Source organism: Meles meles, chromosome 3, assembly GCF_922984935.1.
Source record: "Meles meles chromosome 3, mMelMel3.1 paternal haplotype, whole genome shotgun sequence".
Lineage (NCBI taxonomy): Eukaryota > Metazoa > Chordata > Mammalia > Carnivora > Mustelidae > Meles > Meles meles.
This window is the reverse complement of record NC_060068.1, coordinates 141,941,720-141,961,939: the sequence shown is the minus strand read 5'-3', so window position 1 is coordinate 141,961,939 and position 20,220 is coordinate 141,941,720. Positions and strand designations below refer to the sequence as shown.

Below are 20,220 nucleotides of genomic sequence, written 5' to 3'. Positions count from 1 at the left end.
CAGAGGGTCTTCCTATAGACCCTCCCCCATGCAGGGGCCGGGAGAACATCCCCTCCAGTTCTGCTCCTGCCCAGCCCCAGACCCTGCCTGGAGTCACAGCCTGTGGCTGGGGAGCCCCTCGGGTCACGCAGTACCCCCTTCTCTGCAGCAGACTGGCCTCGTGCCCAGCTGTGGCTTGTACACACACACACACACACACACACACACCCCAGTGATGGGTGTCCACCCCCTGCACCTTCAGGCAGCTCAGACAGAAAGACCTAGAGGTTAGCCTGAAATCTGTCCTCCCGGCCTTTCCCCCGCTGCTTTCCCGAGCGCCCCTTGGAGCCACATAGCCCTTCTTAGGGTCTGAAATCTTCGCTTATAGCCCCTGGGTCTCCTCCTCCAGATCCATAATCTTACTTCCTTTAATATGTTTAAAGGACACAGTGTCCATCCTCTTGCCCAGATCAACAGTGTGGGTCTGAGGCCAAATCTCACCTCTGCCACTTAGGAGGCGTGTGACATCGAATGTGGGACTTCACCCTAAGCCTCCGGTTCCTCATCTCCCAAGTGGGAAGGAACACAGTGCTAACCTCCTAGGGTCGTATGAGCCCAGGGAGATAATGACCGTGAGGAGCTCAGTGCCTGGCATAGGGGGCGCACTCAGTGGAACAGCCGTTTAGAAGGTTTGCTGACCCCGAGCAGTGAGGCTGAGCAGCCACAGGCCGCGGGCGTGTGGCGTCCGGCCCCAGTCGCAGCGGCTTCAAGGCACCTGCACGGCCATCTCTGAGCCAGACAGAGGCTTCCATTCTGTGCTGTCTGCCCAGAGAGTCTGGTTGGGGCCTGGCACACAGCGGTGCTGAGTCCCAGTTGGTGGAAGTCTGGAGGGGCTGTGGATCTCCGCAGCTGTGGGCCTCTTGCTCTCAGACAGCTGGGGCCTTTGTGCCACACGGGGAGAGGCATGCCTTCCTCTGAAGAGACCCAGCCTGCGTCAGTGCCCGGGGCTGGCCATCAGCCCCACCCGGGGACAGTGACCCCGATCGGATAGGACTGTGTCTCTGGAGGGAAGATAGTCCAGGAGGAATGGAGGAAGCGGTTGGGGCTGGCCCTGGGGTGCAGTTGGCCTGTGTTTCTCCCCAGCCTCTAATCTCCATGGACATCCTGCTCCCCGGCACCAGGTGAGTGCCTGGCACACAGCTCATGACAAATACATGCTTGTGAGTTCATGGGGGAGTTCAAAAGCAGGAAAATGAGCAGAAGGGCCAGATGAGGCCACGCTTCCAGCTGGTGTCTCCCTGGACCTCATGGCTTCCTGCCCTCTGTTCCTCTCCTCCCTGCTGCTGGTCCCATGGGTTCTAGATCCTCCACCTGGCCTCTGCAGGAGACCTTTTGTCAGGAGGCGGCTGCATTGGGCCCAGAGACGCGGAACTCAGTAAGGCTGGGACCTGTTCACTTTGGCACTCAGGCCCGGGCTCCCTGGCTCCCTGGGGCTGGGGCAGTTTCCTGGGCTCACCTCCCACCCTGCCTGGGAGGGGCAAAGGCTCACCTACAGAGATGGGCCTGAAGGCCTGGGAGCTGTTCCCCACAGTGTTGAGGGCCCGGCACTCGTAAGTCCGGTTGTGTTCCAAGCTCCCCATGGCCAGCAGGCTATGGACGATCACCTTGTGGAAGGGCTCCCGGCTCAGCACCTGCGAGTGTGAGTCCTCCAGGACCAGCCCTTGGGCCTCATCACACCTGGGAAGAGCAGAGCGTGGCTTAGAGTGTCAGGACACCCCGCCACTCGGCCCCTCAGCCTGGGGTGACGAGGGAGACCAGAGCCGCCTACCTATCCATGTGGCTCCTGCACTCCAGCCATGTCACATGGGGCTGGGGGTACCCGGAGGCTTCACAGAGCAGTGCGTCGGAGCCATTGACGACAGTCCATGTGACCCTCACTTCTGGGGGGTCTGAGCAGAAAAGAAGGGGTGGAAGAGGGAGGGATCAGCCCCAGAGGCCCCATGTGCCCTGTCTGACCACTCTGAACCCTCCATGCCCATCTGCAAGCCTCAGGGCTGTACAGGCTGCCCCACGAACCTTAATCTCCCATAGCCCCTGTCCGCCCCACCCCCGCCCACCTGCTGCATCACTCACAGCGCAGCGTGAGCTCAAAGGTCAGAGAACTCTCGCCTCCAGTGTTTCTGGCCAGGAAGGAGTAGCGGCCGGCCTCTGAGGGCTTCAGACGAGGCAGGGAGAGGATAGAGGTGTACCTGCACAAGGGGGGCAAGCCATCTGGTGTGAACCCCAGTTCTGGTATGGCCCCTGCAAGACAGTGGGCTCAGACAACCTTCCTAAAGGGCTTTGTTTTATTTTTGGTAAAGTGTCCGGGACACAAGGGCCTTGGCTGAGCCAGGGACCCAGGCTGAGTGCCATTAAGACATAGGAAAACCACCAACCCAATTTCCTTAATTGCTTCTCTCATTTGTTTTAAGATTTTATTTATTCATGTGTCAGAGAGAGAGAGCGAATACAAGCAGGGGGAGCAGCAGGCAGAGGGAGAAGGAGGCTCCACGCAGAGCAAGGAGCCCCATGGGGACTCCATCCCAGGACCCTGGGATCACGACCTGAGCCGTCCAGGCCTCCCTGCTTCTCTCACTTGTAAAGTGGTTTTGTTCTGAGGTCTAATAGAAATGATGTCCGTGAAGTGCCGATACTGGACGGCACATCCCAGGCCTTGCACTAACTGTACCTCCTTTCACCATCGTCACTGGGCTAAGCAGTCCCTGCTCAAAACACCAGCACCCAGGCTAGCTGCTGTTCCTAAAACACCAGGCCTGCCAGGATGGACTGTGAGCGGGATGAGAGTCAGGATGTACCCGCGGGGCTACAGAAACTGGGGTTCAAGTTCTTGCGCTGTCTTAGCTGTTTGATCTTAGATAAGCACTTAACCTCTCTGATCCTTTGCTTCCTTTTCTATGAGGGTGACACTGAGATAATTCATCCACAGGCTTGGTCTGAGTATTAAAGGGACATAAACTCAGGGTGCTTGACACAGAGCCCAACTCATTGTAGCTACGCAGTTCAACGGTGCCCTTTGTTACAGAAGACCTGGAAGCAGATGCGGACAATATAATTTATTCTCAGCTGATTCCAGGCAATTTTTCATTTTTTTTTCTTAAGCTCTATTTTAGCATTTCCTTAATGGACATGTATTGTTTAGGTAATAAATAAGTTTTTTAAAGTCGAATATAGCATTTAATTATACATTATACTGGACTAATACATATGGTATTCAAAGGGCACTCTCATTTAGCCAGACCTTTGGCCTACAGAACCCCTCTACACATCTACCTCTTAAACGGAAAGAATTTAACTTTTTGGGGCACCTAGGTGGCTCAGTGGCTTAAGCCTCTGCCTTCGGCTCAGGTTGTGATCTCAGGGTTCTGGGATCGAGCACAGCATTGGGGGTCTTTGCTCCGCAGGGAGCCTGCTTTCCCTCCACCCCCGCCCCCTCTGCCTGCCTCTCTGCCTACTTGTGATCTCTGTCTAATAAATAAATAAAAACTTTAAAAAAAAAGAATTTAACTTTTTTGCATGACTCAAAGTCACCATATGAACACACCCATCACATGAGCTCAATTTTGCGGCTGTTGGGTGCCCAGGCTTATCTGCCCTGTGCCAAATGATCCCACACTACCATGTTTGGAGGGATCTCCATGGTTTGTTTCTGCACTGTCCCTGTTGCATTTGGACACCTGAAACCTGTCCGTGGACCAACCCCCTCGCAGGGGTCTATAGACTCCAGATTCAGAACTTCTGCTTTAGACAAAGGGAAGCTGGAAATCCTGACCAGAATGAATGAGAAGGGAACTGAGAGGAGAAAAATGAGGACAAGGGAACATTTTTGTCCTGTTGAACATTTTGTTCTGTTTTGATTCTGACAATTGGCAAACTGGAGGCCAGGCATTCATGAGGTCTGGGCTTCAGGAGCTAGGAAGAAAACCCCAGAGAGTTCTGGAATTAGAAGATGGCTAAGGGATTACCTAGCAAATATCTAGCAAATCCCCAAATAATGGCCAACACGTCTCTTCTCCTGAGTCATAATGAAAATACTGGCTGAGAGACTGTGTCAAGAAGGACTCGGAGGCTGCACTCGGACCCTGCGGGGAAAGGCTCAACAGCGGATTAGAGATGTCTGTCAAGAGTGTGCGAGGGGAATGGGTTGCACGCACAGCACACACTTGCTCTCCTTGAGAGCCGTGCTCTCATTCAGACACAAGTGGGTAAAGAAGCTATCGTTTTAACAAATGGTATTGGTGTTCCTCCCGTGGAGAAGGCTCTTACGTAGGAAACTACCTGTGAGACCACTTTGGAGGGGCAAGTGACACCCCGAGGATGTAAGGAGACAGGAAATGGACTTCTAATGTGCTGTGCGTGGGGAGGAGCCAGATTCTGGAAGTGGAGAGAAGGGAGGAAAGAGGAGATAGAGTCAGATGGTACTTTAGGAGAAGCATTTTGAGCCTGTGGAGAAGAATGAGGGAGAAATTCTCAGGGGTGGGTAACCACAGGCCTTTAAAGAATTTTGATGTATCTGTGTTGGTGTGGTGTTGATTCTCTCTGCCCCCCAAGCCCATGGCTTACATGGCAGACTCCCCTGAGCCATCATTATTAGGAGTGTACCTAGGAGTAGAAATCATGGAACAGTGTCTTCTACATTTGGACTGGCCACAAAAGAAGAGACTGATGGGATTCGGAGTTCTCGAGTGAGCATGAGAATGCACGTCCCAGGAAATGGTAGAATTCTTGAGGGTGGCATGGGACTTGCCAAGGATGTGGGACAGAGGGGCAAGCCAATTTTGTCCTAGTCAAACACAGATGACTGATATTGAGCTTCTAGCGTCAGGGCAAGTGACACCCAGAAAGGGGAAGGGATTTGCTCCAGGTCACCAGGAAGGTTGAGACATGACCCAGTCAGTGTCCTGCCTTCTGGCTGAAGCATTCCCCTTGTGGTTGTGGGTTATGATGGGAGCTCATAGGCCGTACCTGTATGTGTCCTTCATCGTGACAAAATTGAGCTTGGGCTGGTGGTCAGAGAAAGGTCCCAGATAGGTCCAGTTCAAACCTTGCAGGCCTGGGTAGGCCTCCACCTGGACTTGAAGATTGACCTTCTCACCCACAGTCACCTCCTGGAGGAGGTTCTGCTCGGAGGTCAAGTTCAGGTAGGCTCTCTCTGGAAAGCAGAATACATACAGATCTGGCATTAGTGGGAAGATGTCTCTGTTTGGTTGCTCATTTGGTGATCTACCCATTGATTCAGCCATTCAGCTGGTGGCTTCCTGAGTGCCTACTGTGTGCCAGGCTTCTAGCCCCTGCCCCTAACCAAGACTCGCCTTCTGACACCTCCCCTCCCACCACTGCCCCACAGAAGTCCAAACTCTTCTCTTTGCTGAGTTCTTGGGAGAACCTGGACTAATTCCTATCCTCCTTGGTACCTCTAGATCCTTATTTATATAACAAAGAGATTGAATATACTTGTGTTGTTACAACTTTTTGAAATTTTTTCAGTGGCAAAAAAAAAAAGTCTGCTTTTTTTGTTGTCATTTTTGGGGGGTTTTTTGGACACCCTCACCCATTTCCCCTTCTCCTGCTACTAGTTGGGGCAATGAAGCTTCCACATCCAGCTCTAAGGGGGCATGTGACCCAGGCCAGCCAATCAAAGTAGCATGTCCCCTTTGGACCAGTGAGTGGTTTGGGTAATTCATGAGCCCACAGGTCCTATGACACTTATTTCCATGGTTTTTGTTGGAGTGCTAGGAAAGGAGAGGCCCTAATGTCACTGGGGTTGTCAAGCCCAATGTGACAAGGAGTCCACAAGAAAAATGTGGAGCTGAGAGGTAGAGGTGAGAAGCGATGAGTTCTTGTCCACATCAACTGAACCTCTAGATCCGATTTACCTGACGCTCCTATCCACAGTTTTTTTTAGCTAGAAGGCCAATAAAGAATCTTCTTGTGATCAGGCTAGCTCAAGTTGATTTCTGCTCCCTATGCCTGAAAAAGTCCAGACTACTTTCTTCTAATTAAAGCTTGCATGAATTCAAATCAAGTTGCTCTGGTTGAATCGCACAAAAAGGAGCTATGGCAAGGATCCCCGCTCACTCAGCCTCTCCATGCCTCTCAGGGAAACCCCTGAAAAGTTTTAAGTCCCCAAGACTTTGCAAAAAGCCCTGGACTATATGATCTCTAAGGGTTCCTCTTCTTACTCAGTTCTATGAAACCTAAAATTCACTCTTGTATCCGGTGATACACCTGCTCTAACGCCCTTATGTCTCCCTATCGCCTCCACCAGACAAAGTGGCATTCAAGCCTTTCTCAATCAAGTCTCCTCTTTATGCCCCCTGGCCTCCTCTAGCCAGCCCCCTCTTCCTACACACACACACACACACACACACATCTGGGTCTCTTAACATCCCCCGAACACACCAACACACCACAGTCTTTCCTACCTTGGAGGTTTTGTTCAAGCCATTTCCTCCACCAGGAGCCCTGTCCTCTTCCTCTTTTCTATTTAAAGCCTTCTCATCCTTCACAGCTTATCCCTGTCAGGGGTTTCCGCCCCCCAGTCCAGGCCACAGGGAACCCTCCCTGCCCTGGACTCCTGTGCCCCTTCTGGACTACACATTCATTAGGCACCACATCTAAGCTATTTCCGGCATCTGCTTCTCCCTTTGGGTAGCCATCCTCTCTATCCAACTAGCCTGTGAGCTTTCAAGGCAAGGCTTCTGTCCTCTTCTCTCTCACCCCCGCGGCCATCTATCTGTCTACCTGTCCTCCATCCACCCTCCCACCACCTCCACCACACCGCCTCAATCAAGCCACTCTCTCCTCTAGCTTGGGTAATCGCAGTAGCCTCCTACCTTGTCCCCCTGCTTCTACCCTCTGCGCAGCACGGGAAAACCATGTTAAATCTGATTACATGCAAGTCAGATGGTATCACACTCCGTTACTCAGACCCTCCCATGGCGCCCCATCTCTCTCAAGGGGAGAAGACCCAAGTCCTTCCGTCCGCTTCCAGGGCCCTGTGGAAACTGCCACCTCTCCCGCTCACCCCTCTGATCTCGCCTGAGCCCCACCCTGGCCACGCTGGCCGGCTCGTTTCTTGCACGTGGCAAACACAGTACCGCTCGCCCTCTGCCCGGGGCTCCGTGCTGCCGCGCACCTGCAAGCTTACACCTCCGTCAGCTTCACGCCATGGCTCAGATAGCAGTTGACCCGTGAGACCGTCCTTGAGGATGCCCTATTTTAAACAGCAAACCCTAGAGAACTGGTTTCGTCTCCAGAATTTACGTCAGCTCATTGCTGGTCTTTCCCCAACTGGAGCGCAAACTTCCCGTGGGCAGGGGCCTCCGTGTGTGCGGCCGTGTCCTCAGCCTTCCAGAGCCGTGTCTGACCAGAAGTGGGCGCGAACACAAACGCGGAGTGACTGCTGTACCCGGGCCGTGGGAAACACTCAGGCTCAGAGCCCACCCCGGGCAACAATTCGCTGTGCTCCTCTCCTCCTTCACCGCGCATGGCTCCCAGCCCTGGGCGGAGCTCACATTGACGGCAAGCCTCATGCAGCGCCGCTGCTCTTGGGGGGTGATGGTCATGCGTGCTCTCCCCAACGCCCCTCTGTCTCCCATAACATTGAACACACAAGGCGTGGCCAGACTGCAATCACTCAGCCCGTCTTGACCTTGAGAAACTCCCTCTTAGCTTGTCCAGCCTCCGATCTCACATCCAAAGCACAGGACATTGGACTGGACTTCTCAGATGACCTCTCCTGTGCACACTTAGCGTTTACTCTGGGCCAGAGTAGATAGATAGATAGATTGATTCACTTAATTCTCACAACTATGAGACAGTGACTGCTAGGAGTGTGGGCTGCTGGCCACCATGACGTACCCCGCCACACGTCTGATCCCGTCACTCTCTCTTCAACTCTCAATGACTTCCCAACAGGATGGGCTGCAAACCACCGGCCGCTTTACCATCTGGACGCTGCCTCCATCCCTGCTTCTCTCTGGCCACATGTCACACCACTCACAGCCCTGCCACGGGCAGCTTCTCTCCACGTCTCTTTCCCTTTGGGCCTTCCACATGACACAAGACACACTCTTGCCTGTCCTTTCCCACTCTTCTGCCTCGCTAACCTGCCTCTGTTCTTTGGGGCCTAGCTTAGGCCACTTTGTCCAAGCCAGGCCTGGGGGGTGGGGGGGTCGGGGCTTGGTGTTCCCAGCAACCCCGCACTTCCTGCATGATCTCGTGGGATGAGCATTGTCTGCTCCTGTGTCCGCGTGATATGGTTGTTCCAGGCATGAAGGATGAATGAAGGAGAGAACAGCAGTCTAATAGGGAGCTCCTGGAGGCCAGTCACAAAACAGAAGGCAGGAATGCCCTGGAGGAGCTCTGGGAGGGGAGCGAGGGATTCTGGGGAAGGATCTGGGAAGGCTCCCAGTGGTGTGGCTCCCTCCACCATCAGCCCCCTCCTTCCCAATCTCCCTACACACTCCCTCACTCCGGGATCCCTGGCAGCCCTCCCCCCATCACCCTGATGCTCACCTACCACCCGGAAGACCATGGACGTGGAGTTGATGCCTCGGACATTGGTGGCCACGCAGGAGTAGTTGCCCGCATCTTGGAAGCCTACGTGATCGAGCTCAAGGGTCAGGACCTTTTGGTACTGGTTACCTTGGAAGTCGGATTGTTGAGGGATTGTGAGCTATAGTCAGAAGGAGTGAAAATGGGATAGCAACATTGTTTAGGAATTAGAAAACTGAGTTTGAATTGTCAGCCTTTAAAGATTACTATCTGCCTTTCCTTGGGCAAGGGACTGAACTCTGAGCCTCAGTCTTCATCTGTAAAATGGGATGAACACCAGCCCATGCTCCTAGGGTTGTAGTGAAGAATAACGAGTTATTACATGTAAATAGGGGTAGACACAGTGGGGCAGGGAGGAGCTCTTAGAAGCTGTCCGATGCCATTTGGGGATACTCCCTCTGCTTCCCCCTCTCCTCGTCTTTCTGAAATGGCCTTTATATTCCTGGGCTTCAAGGTGGCCAAGGAACCCCTTGCTAAGTCAGAGGTGAACTGACCTCTGGTTCTTTTCTACAGGCTGGGGCAAAGTTCATGGGTCAAGGGGGAAGAATACCACCTCCCCCCCTCCAACAATAATCCGTGGCATGAGCCCAAGTCCTGGTTTTGAATTAGTTATTGAATGGCAGTAAGATCTTATGGCCTGGGCTGTGCCCTCAGTCCAGAGAACCAGCTGGTAGCGGGGTTGGGGCGCCATCCTGCAGTACGTGGTGTGCAGGGAAGATGGGCACCCTTCCCCCTGCTGTCTTCCCACGGACTGACCTTGGTGTCTCCATGTTGGAGGAAGACGTCAAAGTTAACATCAACGTTGCTGGCTGCGCACACGATCTTGGCAGTCTCTCCCTGAATCCGTACCAGCTCTGCAGGTTCCAGTGTCAAGGTCGGGGGTCCTGGGATGACTGAGGTCAGGGGAAGCGACCCATGAACAGCCAGGCTGGAGCTGTCCTCACTCTGCTCCCTGCCACAGGCCAGAAACTGGCTGGGGCCTCCCCACATCCCCTTGAAAATCCTGGGAGGCAGCCCAAAGGCCTCTACAGCTCGTCTTGTCTTTGAAACAGACTCTGAGAAGTCCACTCCCCTTTGTCACCACACCTCTCCCCAGTCTCACCCTGTGTTCTGCTCTGGGCACCTGCAACACCCACCTAGAAGGCCCCCACTTCCCCTCGGACCCCCGCACGATGCAGACTCCTCGAAGCAGTCCGAGGGGGCTCTCAGGAACGTGGATTGGATCACGTGCGTCTCCTGGGCCAGTATCCAGTGGCTTCCCATCACTCTTGGGATGCAAGCCCGGGCCCATGACCGACCCCCCAAGCACCTGCCGCCTTGTGCTCATGCCCCGCTCTGCAACCTCACTGGCCTTCCCACCAGAAACTGCACACTCGCCACCCTGCCCCCCCCTCCCCGTTTCTGGAGTGCTCTTCCTTCCACACTGGGAGCCGGCAGCCGCTTTCACCCTCCAAACCTTCTGTTCTGAGAAACTTCTGTGACTGGTCAGCTGGGTGAGCCTCCCCCAGCCCACACACATCCAGCTTTCTCCAGCGCAACTTCTTGTGGATCAGTTGGCCTGTTATTTGCTCTCTCTATTCTGTCTCCCCCTGGAAGATGACGCTATCCCCAGCAGCTTGTACAGTGCCCGATGCAGAGCAGGCATTGAATTCAAGTTCATGGCTACTGCTTATGTTGAAAGATGATCTAATCCAGTTTCTCAAGGCCCAGAGCCACTAAAGGACTCATCCAAGGTCGCCAAGGGCCCAGGGCTCTGCCAGATGGAGTGAGGGGGAAAGAGACCTAAAGGCCCCCTCTGCCCACATGGTGGGGTCCTGTGACTTCCCAAACAGGTTTCATGGCTTCAGAGCCAAGGCGCTGTGACCCTGGCCCTCGTTGCAGGAACCTGATTCCTTTATTAAGACACTTGTCAAGCCTGGGGTCCTGCACACTCATGCCAGGCCTTTCAGAAACGAGAATCCTGTGTACCAACCTAGCCGGTTGGAAGGGGGAGACTTCACACCATTGTTACCTCCACCATGAGAGCTATCGCGTGCACCCACCCAGACTGTCCCAGGCTGTCTCTTTCTGCCCAGCACACCTTGCTTGTCTTGCCCCCACAGGCGCCCCGTGGATGACCATGGTGCAGTTGGAAGGAAGAAGTGAAAGAAGAGGGATGGTCCGTTGTTCCCCATCAGGCCAGGGCCCTCCCTTGGCTCCCGTGTCTGCCGGCTCTCCAGCCCTGCCCTCTGCCCTGGCCTGTCCCTCCCAGCCCCACGCACCTTTCTGCACTTTAAGCCAGATGCTCATCGATGTCACCGTGCTGCCGCCTACCCGGGCACTGCATTGGTAGCCGTGGGTCTCCATGAACTGGGCCTTATGGATGGTGAAGCCATACCAAGGCGAGAAGGAGTAGTTGGTTTGGCGCAGGACGGGCCGGCCACGCACCCGCATCAGCGAGACGCCAGCCTCCAATGCAGGGTCGGTGAGCAGGCAGGGCAGCAGCGCGTCCTGACCTTCCATTACCGTCACCTCCTCGGCCAGCACCTTCCAAGGTCGGACAGGGTCTGGGGTAGAGGGATATAGGGTTACAACTGTCCTCCCTCCACCAGGCTAAGCGGTGCCTGGACCCTGGGGATGGGGAGGCTCGGAGAGGCTGATGGTTTGCCTGAGGTCACATCATGTACCAGAGCAGCCCCGCGGATGCTTCTGAGTGGAGGTTGCTAGAGCCAGACTCAGCCCCCCTACTTGGTGCTGGGTGACTTTGGGTGGATGACTCAACCTGTCTGAGCCTTTGGAAAATGGGCATAATCGCGGCACCTATGTCACATGGTTGCTATGAGAACTACGTTGAATTGGAAGCACTGCCACCGGATATGGTCAAGGGCAGGCCCTCGTTTGGGGTGGAGATGCTGTATTGTGGTTGTTAATGTTAGGGTCCAGCCCTCTTGCCCATTCTTGATGGGGCCTGTTGGGCCAGGCGTCTTGGGAATGAGTTGGCCCAGAGTCCTCACCTTTGACGTAGAGGTGAATGGTGGCGCTGTCCCCAAGTGGGCTTCCGGGTTCCGTGCAGCGATAGGTCCCAGTGTTTAGGAAGGTGGCATTATTCGTGGTCAGGGTGCTGCTGGGGGCCTCAGCGTCCAGGTTCCAGTAGGGGAAGATGGGGCCGTCCCATTCCACACTGCCGTTGCCCACACAACGCAGGGTCACCGTCGTGCCTGGCTCCACGACCAGCTCAGGGCCGCTGGGTTCTATCACGGGGACTCCTTGAACTGGTGGCAGGGGGAGGGGGGAGGTGGTGAATAGGGGACAGAAGTAAGCCCTGAGGAGACACGCGCTGGTCTGATGATCCTAGCCTCTGAGGTCCTCCTGGCAGGAGATGTGCGGTGCTGGGGTTTAGCTGTGACTGGGGGTCACATTAAGCAAGTCTTGGCCCTCTCTGTCATTTGCTCAGCCCCCCATTTCCAATCTGCTCAGGGAGGGCCCGATGTCCAGCAGCCCCTTCCTCTGAGAAACGGGACCTGGGAACTTTCTGGGCACCCAGGCAGCTGCGGTCCCGCGGGTCCTCCCCAGCCTCCTGCCTCAGCCTTCCCAGCTGTGACTGCAACGTCCTCCCCACGGGCGGACCCTTTTGGCCCCATGTACAAAATGGGCTGTGTCCCTAGTTCCAGACCCAGGACCTGGCTCAAAGCAGGGGGCTCGAACAAGCAACGGAAAAAACAAGCGAATGGAATGTTCGTGCAAAGTCCTCCGACTTGATCCATATTGGGAAAAAGAGAAGGGTCGTGGGTTGCTGGCCCAGCAGAGTTAGAAGGGTACCGGGGTCCCGTGTCGTGCCCATTCCCACCACTGGACGTCTGCCCTGCCGCACAGTGGGACGGCTCAGGGGCTCTGTGCCGCGGGTGCCCCGCCTGCAAAGTGGGGGCAATAATTGTGCACTTTTTCGGGATGTCAGGAGGATTGAGCGCATGAGGGACCTTTGGAACCTCATCTGTCACCAAATAAACACTCCATAAGGGCGGCTCAGCCGAGCCCAGCACGCGGCACTGCTGTGTTTACTAGGAAGCCAATCTCTTTTAAGGAAAATTTTCTTGAAGGAAAAAAGAGAACTTGAAACCCCTATCAGGCCCTCCGGGAAGAAGGCCCGTTGCCTCTGCCGTGTCAGCATTTCTCCAGGCCTAAAATAGGGGCAAAGGAGGGAAGTGAGAGCTGATTCAAGGCCTTGGAAGGGCAGCCAGGCGCCCCCCGAGCCCGTGTGGGCGGAAGCACATTGCTGGTGTCCAGCCCGGCCCCTAGTTTCCGCTCAGCCTGCAGCCCTTCTCACTTCTGTTTCCTGGCCCTCCTGGCTACCGACCCCTCTCCCACAGAGAGACCCCCAGAAGAGGGAGGGCCACCTGCAGCACATTGGAACATTCTGGGCTGCAGGGCCTGGCTCTGCCACTGAAGCAGCTGGGTGTCCCCACTGAATCCGGCCCCTCCACTCCAGGGACAGGGTCCTGGCTTCAGCTGAATCCACGGTTCTCCACTGTCCTGCACAAATGTGGCCGAAGCGGGTTTTTTCCTCCCCATGCCTACACAGACTCCAGACCTGGAAAGATTTCTCTGTCGAGTTCTTCCAGGATGGTCTCATTGGTGTTTTGCTGTTATACCATCTAGAGGGGTTGGCCTTGCTGCCTGAACTTCCGGTCAGCATAAAGAATCCAGCGCACTGGTGAACACTGCCAAGGCCAACGCCTGGGGGTTGTGTCCGTGCTGGGCCACGTGACCCCCGGAGAGAGGGGCAAGCGTCATTTCTGTTGGGCTGTGGGCGAATCCCAGCCGAGCTGCAGCAACATGGGTTCCCGGCTAGGGCTTGACCGCAGGGACGAGCTCGGGCTGTGGGGTCACATCCACTAGGCCTGACATTTGGTTCTCCCTTATGCTGGGGGCGTTGCTTACCCTCTCTGGCCCTCAGGCTACTCTTCCTTCTAATGGGAATAGTTCCTTTCCTCCTGGGAGGTCCCGGGAGGATTCAGGGAGGCCAAAGCGGCCCCAGGCCCGGTCCACCGCTTTTGCCCTGGGCTACTGCTTGTTGTGACATTTCTGACCCCCCTTTTGGTCCTGACACTCTAGTATCTAAAGTTTTAAATTTTTAAATTTTTAATTTTATTTTTAAAGTAGGCTCCGTGCCCAGTGTGGACCCCAACGTAGAGTTTGAACTCACGACCCTGAGATCAAGACCTGAGCTGAGATCCAGAGTCAGACGCTTAACCACCTGAGCCGAAAGTTCTTCACTTTTCAAGGTCACAGTTTCATCCGAGGTCTCAGATTCTGTGATTCTCGCTGGGTTCCGCTTCCGCACCCACCCGGTCTCAGTGGCACCTTCTCCTTCCCCTTCCCTGCCCTTCCCCTCCCCTCCCCTCCCCTTCCCCTCCCCTCCCCTCCCCTTCCCTCTAGCCCCTGTCTCGGCCTCCTGGAAATGTGGTCAGAGAAATGTGTCCTGTTTTGTCCTGTCCTGTTGTCCCAGATATTCACGCAGGACCAGGCTGACACCCTCCACTTCTGCCCCTAACTTCCCTCTGCTGGTTTGGCTGGCGGGAAGAGAATGACTGCTCAGGCCCATCCTCCTTGCGGGTGGGGGCTGGGGCTTGGCGGACATTGACCAAGGTTGCCTTCTGTGCCTGTCTCTCGTCTCAGCTCCCAGAACTGAGATGCGGCCCAAACTCCACTCCTCTCCCTCGATGCCGCCCCCAAACCGCACACCAAGGCCTGGGACATAGCCCCTCCTCATCCTAGAATCTTAGCGGGCCTCTCCCCAACGCTAGGGTGTTTGGAACCTGGCCCTTGATTCCCTCACGGCCGCCCCTGCACCCCTACTCTCTCACCACTGTCTGTGGGGCTGAAACCTGAGGCTTCTAGCCTGCTGCCTCCTATCTTCTTTCTTCTGGGTCTAGATGCCAGACAACCTTTCCACCCCCACAACAGTGCCCCACAAGCAGGTGCTGGGCAGGCAGATAGGACAAGGCAGTGAAATAAAACCCATGGGACTTTCTGGAGAGAGGGGAACAGTTTCTGTCTTTATTGGGGTGGTGGGTACCCAAGCATAAGCATTTGTCCAAGCTCATCAGACTGTACAATTAAGAATCTGAGAGTTCTACTGTATGTAAATTACATCTCAAATACAGAACAGACACTCAAGCCCAGAAGATTGACGGGGCCGCAAAAAGACCTTCAGCGGGCCGTCTCTTCACTGGGGTCCAGTTACACCTTCTCCCCAGGATCCTGCAGCCGCAGAACTATGGGGAGGCCAGAGCTGAGCCTACCTTCCCATCTCACCCCACCCCACCCCCATCCTGGCCTAAGATCCCCCTAAATAAGCATGTGATAAAATATCACTGAAGCTACCAGCCAAGCAGCAGCCCCTCCCCTCCAGTGAGGCGCCCTCCTGGGATGGAGTCCGCCAGGGCTGCTGCCACCGGAGCTGGAGGTGGGACGGGGTCTGCCACACAGCTCCCTGTGCCAAGACCCGGCAGCCTGTGTCTGGGAGCACTCTGGCTGGGGAGACCCGCACTGCCCTCCCCCCAGGCCCGCCTCTAGTCCTCCTCTACTCTCCTCCCAAGTTCACCTCACCCGAGCCCTGGGCCAGAGAGGCTAACCTCTTATCTCCCTTCCAGCCCCTTACCCACGCCTCCCAAGGAATGACTGCTGCCCCCTCGGGCCTTTCTGAGTCGGGTCCTGCCTGCTCTCTAAGGCTCACAGGCTGGGAGCTGGCAGAGACGTCCGCAGCGCTCTCCGGCCTCGCGATCTTCTAGGGACTTGTTAGAAATGCAGAATCTCATGTTGTACCTGGGACCTACTGAGTCACAATGCACATTGTAACAAGATCCCCAGGGAATCTGTGTGCAGAGTGGAGTCTGAACAGCATTCTATAGTCCAGCTCACCATGGCCCCCAACACCTGCCATTGAATAGATGGGGACACTGAAGTCCTGGGGCATCAGGGGCTTGTTCAGGACACCTGGGGTGTCCACCTCTGAGCCGGGACAGATCCACAGCCGTGGCTGAGCTGGTTCCACCCCCACACACCCTCTTTTCCCTCCACTGCCTTTCCAAAGCGGACACACGCAAACCTGCGGTCCAGAGCGGCGACACCTGGGGACGGGCAAGGTTTTATGGGATCCTTGCACAGAGGTCTTCCCTGTCACGCATCCCCGCCCAACCCACAGAGTCCCCAGTTTTGCTCTTACCATGCCAAGTTGTGGCCCCCAGCAGGACCAGCAGAGCCCCTGGGCCCATGGCCTCAGTGGGGAGGTGGCAGGCTGATGCAGGCTGAGGGGTGGGCAAGGCACGGGGGCAGGGGGTCTTAGCTTCTAGCTCCACAGGGACCAGGACCGCTGGGAACACGTTCCTCTCTGCTGTACTAGCTGTTTCTCTTCTTTTCTTCTTCCTCCTCCTCCTTGGGCTGATCTCCTTCTTCCCCTTTTAGCTAGGCAAGGCAACCACAGAGTTTGGAAATCTTGGGTCTTCAGAAGAAAACAAAGCCATGACCCCCAGAGGGAGGGGTTGGAGACTGGGACAGGGCCAGCCTGAGCCTGGGGGAGCTGGCTAAGTTTAGGGCCATTCTGAAGCCACCTCCAAAGGATCCTGGGAAAACAGACATGCCCAAGGTCAAGCAGTCAGTAGCACAAATGGGGGAGTCTCCAGGATGACCAGGCAGGTCTGGCTTAGCCAAAAGCAAAGTTTGGTTGTTCTGGGAGAGCCTGATGATAGAAGCAAGAAGCTTCCATTTCCAGGACTCTCCGCAGCTAAGCCCTTTACATTCACTGTTTCCTCCAGTTCCATAGAACCTTTGTGTAATAGGCACTACTGCCATTCCCATTTTGCATATGGAAAAACTGAGGCTCAGAGAGATCAAACACCTTAAACATAGTTAAAGTATTTAACTATGGTTACAGGGCTACCAAGTGGCAGAAGTGAGATTTGGATCTAGACAGCCTGGTTGTAGAACTTTTTTTACATCACTTAAGTTATTTTTTTTTTAAAGATTTATTTATTTGACAGACAGTTCACAAGTGGGCAGAGAGGCAGGCAGAGAGAGAGGAGGAAGCAGGCTTCCCACGGAGCAGAGAACCCGATGCGGGGTTTGATCCCAGGACCCCTGGGATCATGACCTGAGCCGAAGGCAGACGCTTTAACCCACTGAGCTACCCAGGTGCCCCTTAAGTTATTTTTTGTTTGTTTTTATGAAAGGTCTAATTTTGCTGCTGTATTTCTTCAGAAAAATAACATTCTTCTGCTCCTTCCTTTCCTGCAGTCAATTGTTTTTACCCCTTTTAACGGATTCCCTTAGAGTTTTCCTCCTTATTTCTAAATAACATGGTTGTAAAGTTATTTCTTGAAACTAAAAAAATTCCCATATAACATCGATCCAGGAAAATGACTAGTCTTTCCATGTTCAGGTATATGTGATATATTTTATATATACATCTTTTTTCCAGGAGAGTGTTTTGAACCTCAAGTAACCATGAATACCAACCAAAACTGACTCAAGAAGAAAAAGAAAATCTGAATAGACTTATAACTAGTAAAGAGATTAAATCAATAAACAAAAACCCCCCAACAAAGACAAACCCACGACCAGATGGCTTCACCGGTAAATTCTACAAACTACTTAAAGAATTTGCCCCCCCAAAAAAGAATTTACCCCCATTCTTCTCAAACTCATTCAAAAAATAGAAGAGGAGGGAATAATTTTCAACTTGTTCTATGAAGACAACATCACCTTGATACTGAAGCCAAATGAAAACATCCCAAGAAAATAAAACTACAGACCAATGTCCCTGATGAGCATAGATGTAAACTTACTCAGCAAAATACTGGCAAGCCAAATCCAACAGCACATTACAGTGATTGTACACCAGGACCAAGTGAGATTTATCCCAGAAATGCGAAGACGGTTCAATACATGAAAATCAGTCTAAAACATTACATTGCCAGAGTGGGGAAAAAAACACAAACAAACCCATGTGATCGTCCTGACTGATGCAGGAAAAACATTTGACAAAATTTGACAAACACCAACAAACTAGGAATATAAGGCAACATCTTTAACATGATTAAACCGTAAATGAGGGACACCTGGATGGCTCAGTTGGTTAAGCATCTGCCTTTGGCTCTGGTCATGATCACAGGGTCCAGGGATTGAACCCCACATGGGGCTCCCTGCACAGTGGGGAGCCTGCTTCTCCCTCTCCCTCTGCCTGCCGCTCCCCCCTGCTTGTGCTCTCTCTCTCTCTCTGACAAATGAATACATAAAATCTTTAAAAAAAAAAAAAAGGGTGAAAAACTCACAGTTAATTCAATGGTGAAGGATTGAAAGCTTCTCCCCTTAAATCAGGAACAAGGCAAAGATTCCACTTTCACTGCCTCTGTTCAACACTATACTAGAAATTCTGGGCAGAGCAATCACAAAGAAAAAATCCAAAGTCAAAAGGAAGAAGTAAAACTATTTCTCTTCACGTATGAGATAATCCTATGTATAGAGAAATCCTAAAGAATCTATGGGGGGAAAAAACCCATTAGAGCTAATAAATTCATCAAAGTTGTAGGGTACAAGATCAACACACAAAACTCAATTTTATTTCTATTCAGTAACCATAAGCAATCCAAAAGAGAGGTTTAAAAATTATTTTATTTGCAATAAAACCAAAATGAGTAAAAATACTTGAGAATAACTTTAACCAAAAAGATTTAAGATATTTGCCCTGCAAACCACAAAACACTTCTGAAAGAAATTAAAAAGACTAAATAAATGGAAAGACATCTCGTGTTCATGGATTGGTACTGTATTGTAAATATTGTATGTAAACATTGTAAAGCTGGCATTCCTCTCCAAAGGGATCTGCACGTTCCAGAAGTCCCTATTGAAAGCCCAGTGGCATTTTGCTCAGAAATGGAAAAGCTGATTCTCAAGTTCATATGGAATTTCAAGAGACTCCAAGTGACCAAAAGAAACTTAAAAAGGAACAAAGTTGGAAGAGTCACATTTCTCAGTTTCAAAACTTACTACAAAGCGACAGATACCAAAACAGCGTGGTATTGGCATAAGGATAGACATACAGATAAACAGAATAAAATTGACAGTCCAGAAATAAACCTTTACATCTATGGTTAATTGATTTTCAACAAAGGTGCCCAGACTGTTAATGTGGAAAAAACAATGTCTTCAACAAAGGGTCTTAAAAGAACTGGATAGCCACATAGAGAAGAATGAAGCTAGATCCTTCACACCATATATAAAAATTATAAAGGATCAGATTTAAATAGAAAAGCAACTAAAAAACTCTTAGAAGAAAACATAAGGGTAAATATTCATGACCTAGGCATGGAAATGGTCTCTGCAATATGTCACCAGCAGCACAAGCAATGAAAAGTTCAGTAAGTTGGACTCCATCAAAATGCAACATTTTGGTGCATCAAAGGACATTATCAAGAGAATAAAAAGACAACACACAGAACGGGAGAAAATATTTGCAAATCATATGTATGATAAGGATTCGATCTCCAGAATATAAGTATCTCTTCTAACTCACCAACAAAAAGGCAAACTACTCAATTAAAAGTGAGCAAAAAAGTTGAGTAGCTATTTCTCCAAAGAAAACGTACAAAGACCAACAAGTGTGAAAAGATGCCGAACATCACTCATCATCAAATCAAAACCACAAGGAGATACAGACTCATACCAATTAGGTTGTCCATAATTGAAAAATCGGAAAATAACAAGTGAATGATGCGGAGAAAAGTGAACCCTTGCGCATTGCTGGTGAGACTATAAAATGGTGCAGCTGCTGTGGTAATCAGTTTGGTAGTCCGTCAAAACGTTGAACACAGGGGCACCTGGGTGGCTTAGTCAATTGAGAGGTTCACTCTTGATTTCGGCTCAGGTCATGATCCAGGGTTCTGGGATCTAGCCCCGTGCTCAGCGGGGAGTCCGCTTGAGGATTCTCTCTCTCCCTCTCCCTCTGCCCCTTCCCTAGCTCGTGCATGCTCTGTTTCTCTCTCAAACAAATTAGTAAATCTTAAAAAAAAAAAAAAAAGTTAAACACAGAATTACCACATGACCCAGCAATTCCACTCCTAGGCATATCTAAAAGAATTAAAAACAGAGATTCAAGCAAATACTTGCACATGAATTTTTTAAAAGGCTTTATTTATTTATTTGAAGACAAAGATCACAAGCAGGCAGAGAGGCAGGCGGAGAGAGAGGAGAAAGCAGGCTCCCTGCCAAGCAGAGAGCCCGATGTGGGGCTCAATCCCAGGACCCTGGGATCATGACCTGAGCCAAAGGCAGAGGCTTTAACCCACTGAGCCACCCAGGCGCCCCTGCACATGAATGTTTAACGCAGCAGTATTCACGATAACTAAAAGGTGGAAGGGGTTGATGAGTGGATAGACAAAACTCCTGGCATCTCCACACAACGGAATGTTATTCAGCCATAAAGAGAATGGGAGGCACGGTGGGAAGAGCACGAGACTCTTGATCTCAGGGTTGTGAGTCTGAGCCCCACACTGGTTGTAGAGATTACTAAAAAAAAAAATAAATAATAAGAAAAGAGAGAATGAGTACTGATAAATGTCACGACATGCACAGACCTCAAAAACGTTATGC

The 20,220-nt window shown here is 52.3% G+C and overlaps 1 protein-coding gene across 1 annotated transcript in view; it reads right to left on the bottom strand.

Moving 5' to 3' along the window:
- The window catches only part of CSF1R (colony stimulating factor 1 receptor), a 29,465-nt gene extending 13,458 nt beyond the window's left edge, over window positions 1-16,007 (bottom strand). The window contains exons 1-9 of the mRNA XM_045999739.1: window positions 15,800-16,007; window positions 11,589-11,846; window positions 10,857-11,141; window positions 9,352-9,488; window positions 8,557-8,716; window positions 5,002-5,188; window positions 2,113-2,228; window positions 1,808-1,928; window positions 1,529-1,716 (exon numbers count right to left, since the gene is read on the bottom strand). Coding sequence (XP_045855695.1) covers window positions 1,529-1,716; window positions 1,808-1,928; window positions 2,113-2,228; window positions 5,002-5,188; window positions 8,557-8,716; window positions 9,352-9,488; window positions 10,857-11,141; window positions 11,589-11,846; window positions 15,800-15,848 — 1,501 coding nt within the window. The 5' untranslated portion in view covers window positions 15,849-16,007. The remainder of the gene's footprint in view (window positions 1-1,528; window positions 1,717-1,807; window positions 1,929-2,112; window positions 2,229-5,001; window positions 5,189-8,556; window positions 8,717-9,351; window positions 9,489-10,856; window positions 11,142-11,588; window positions 11,847-15,799) is intronic.
- Between the last annotated feature and the right edge of the window lie 4,213 nt (window positions 16,008-20,220).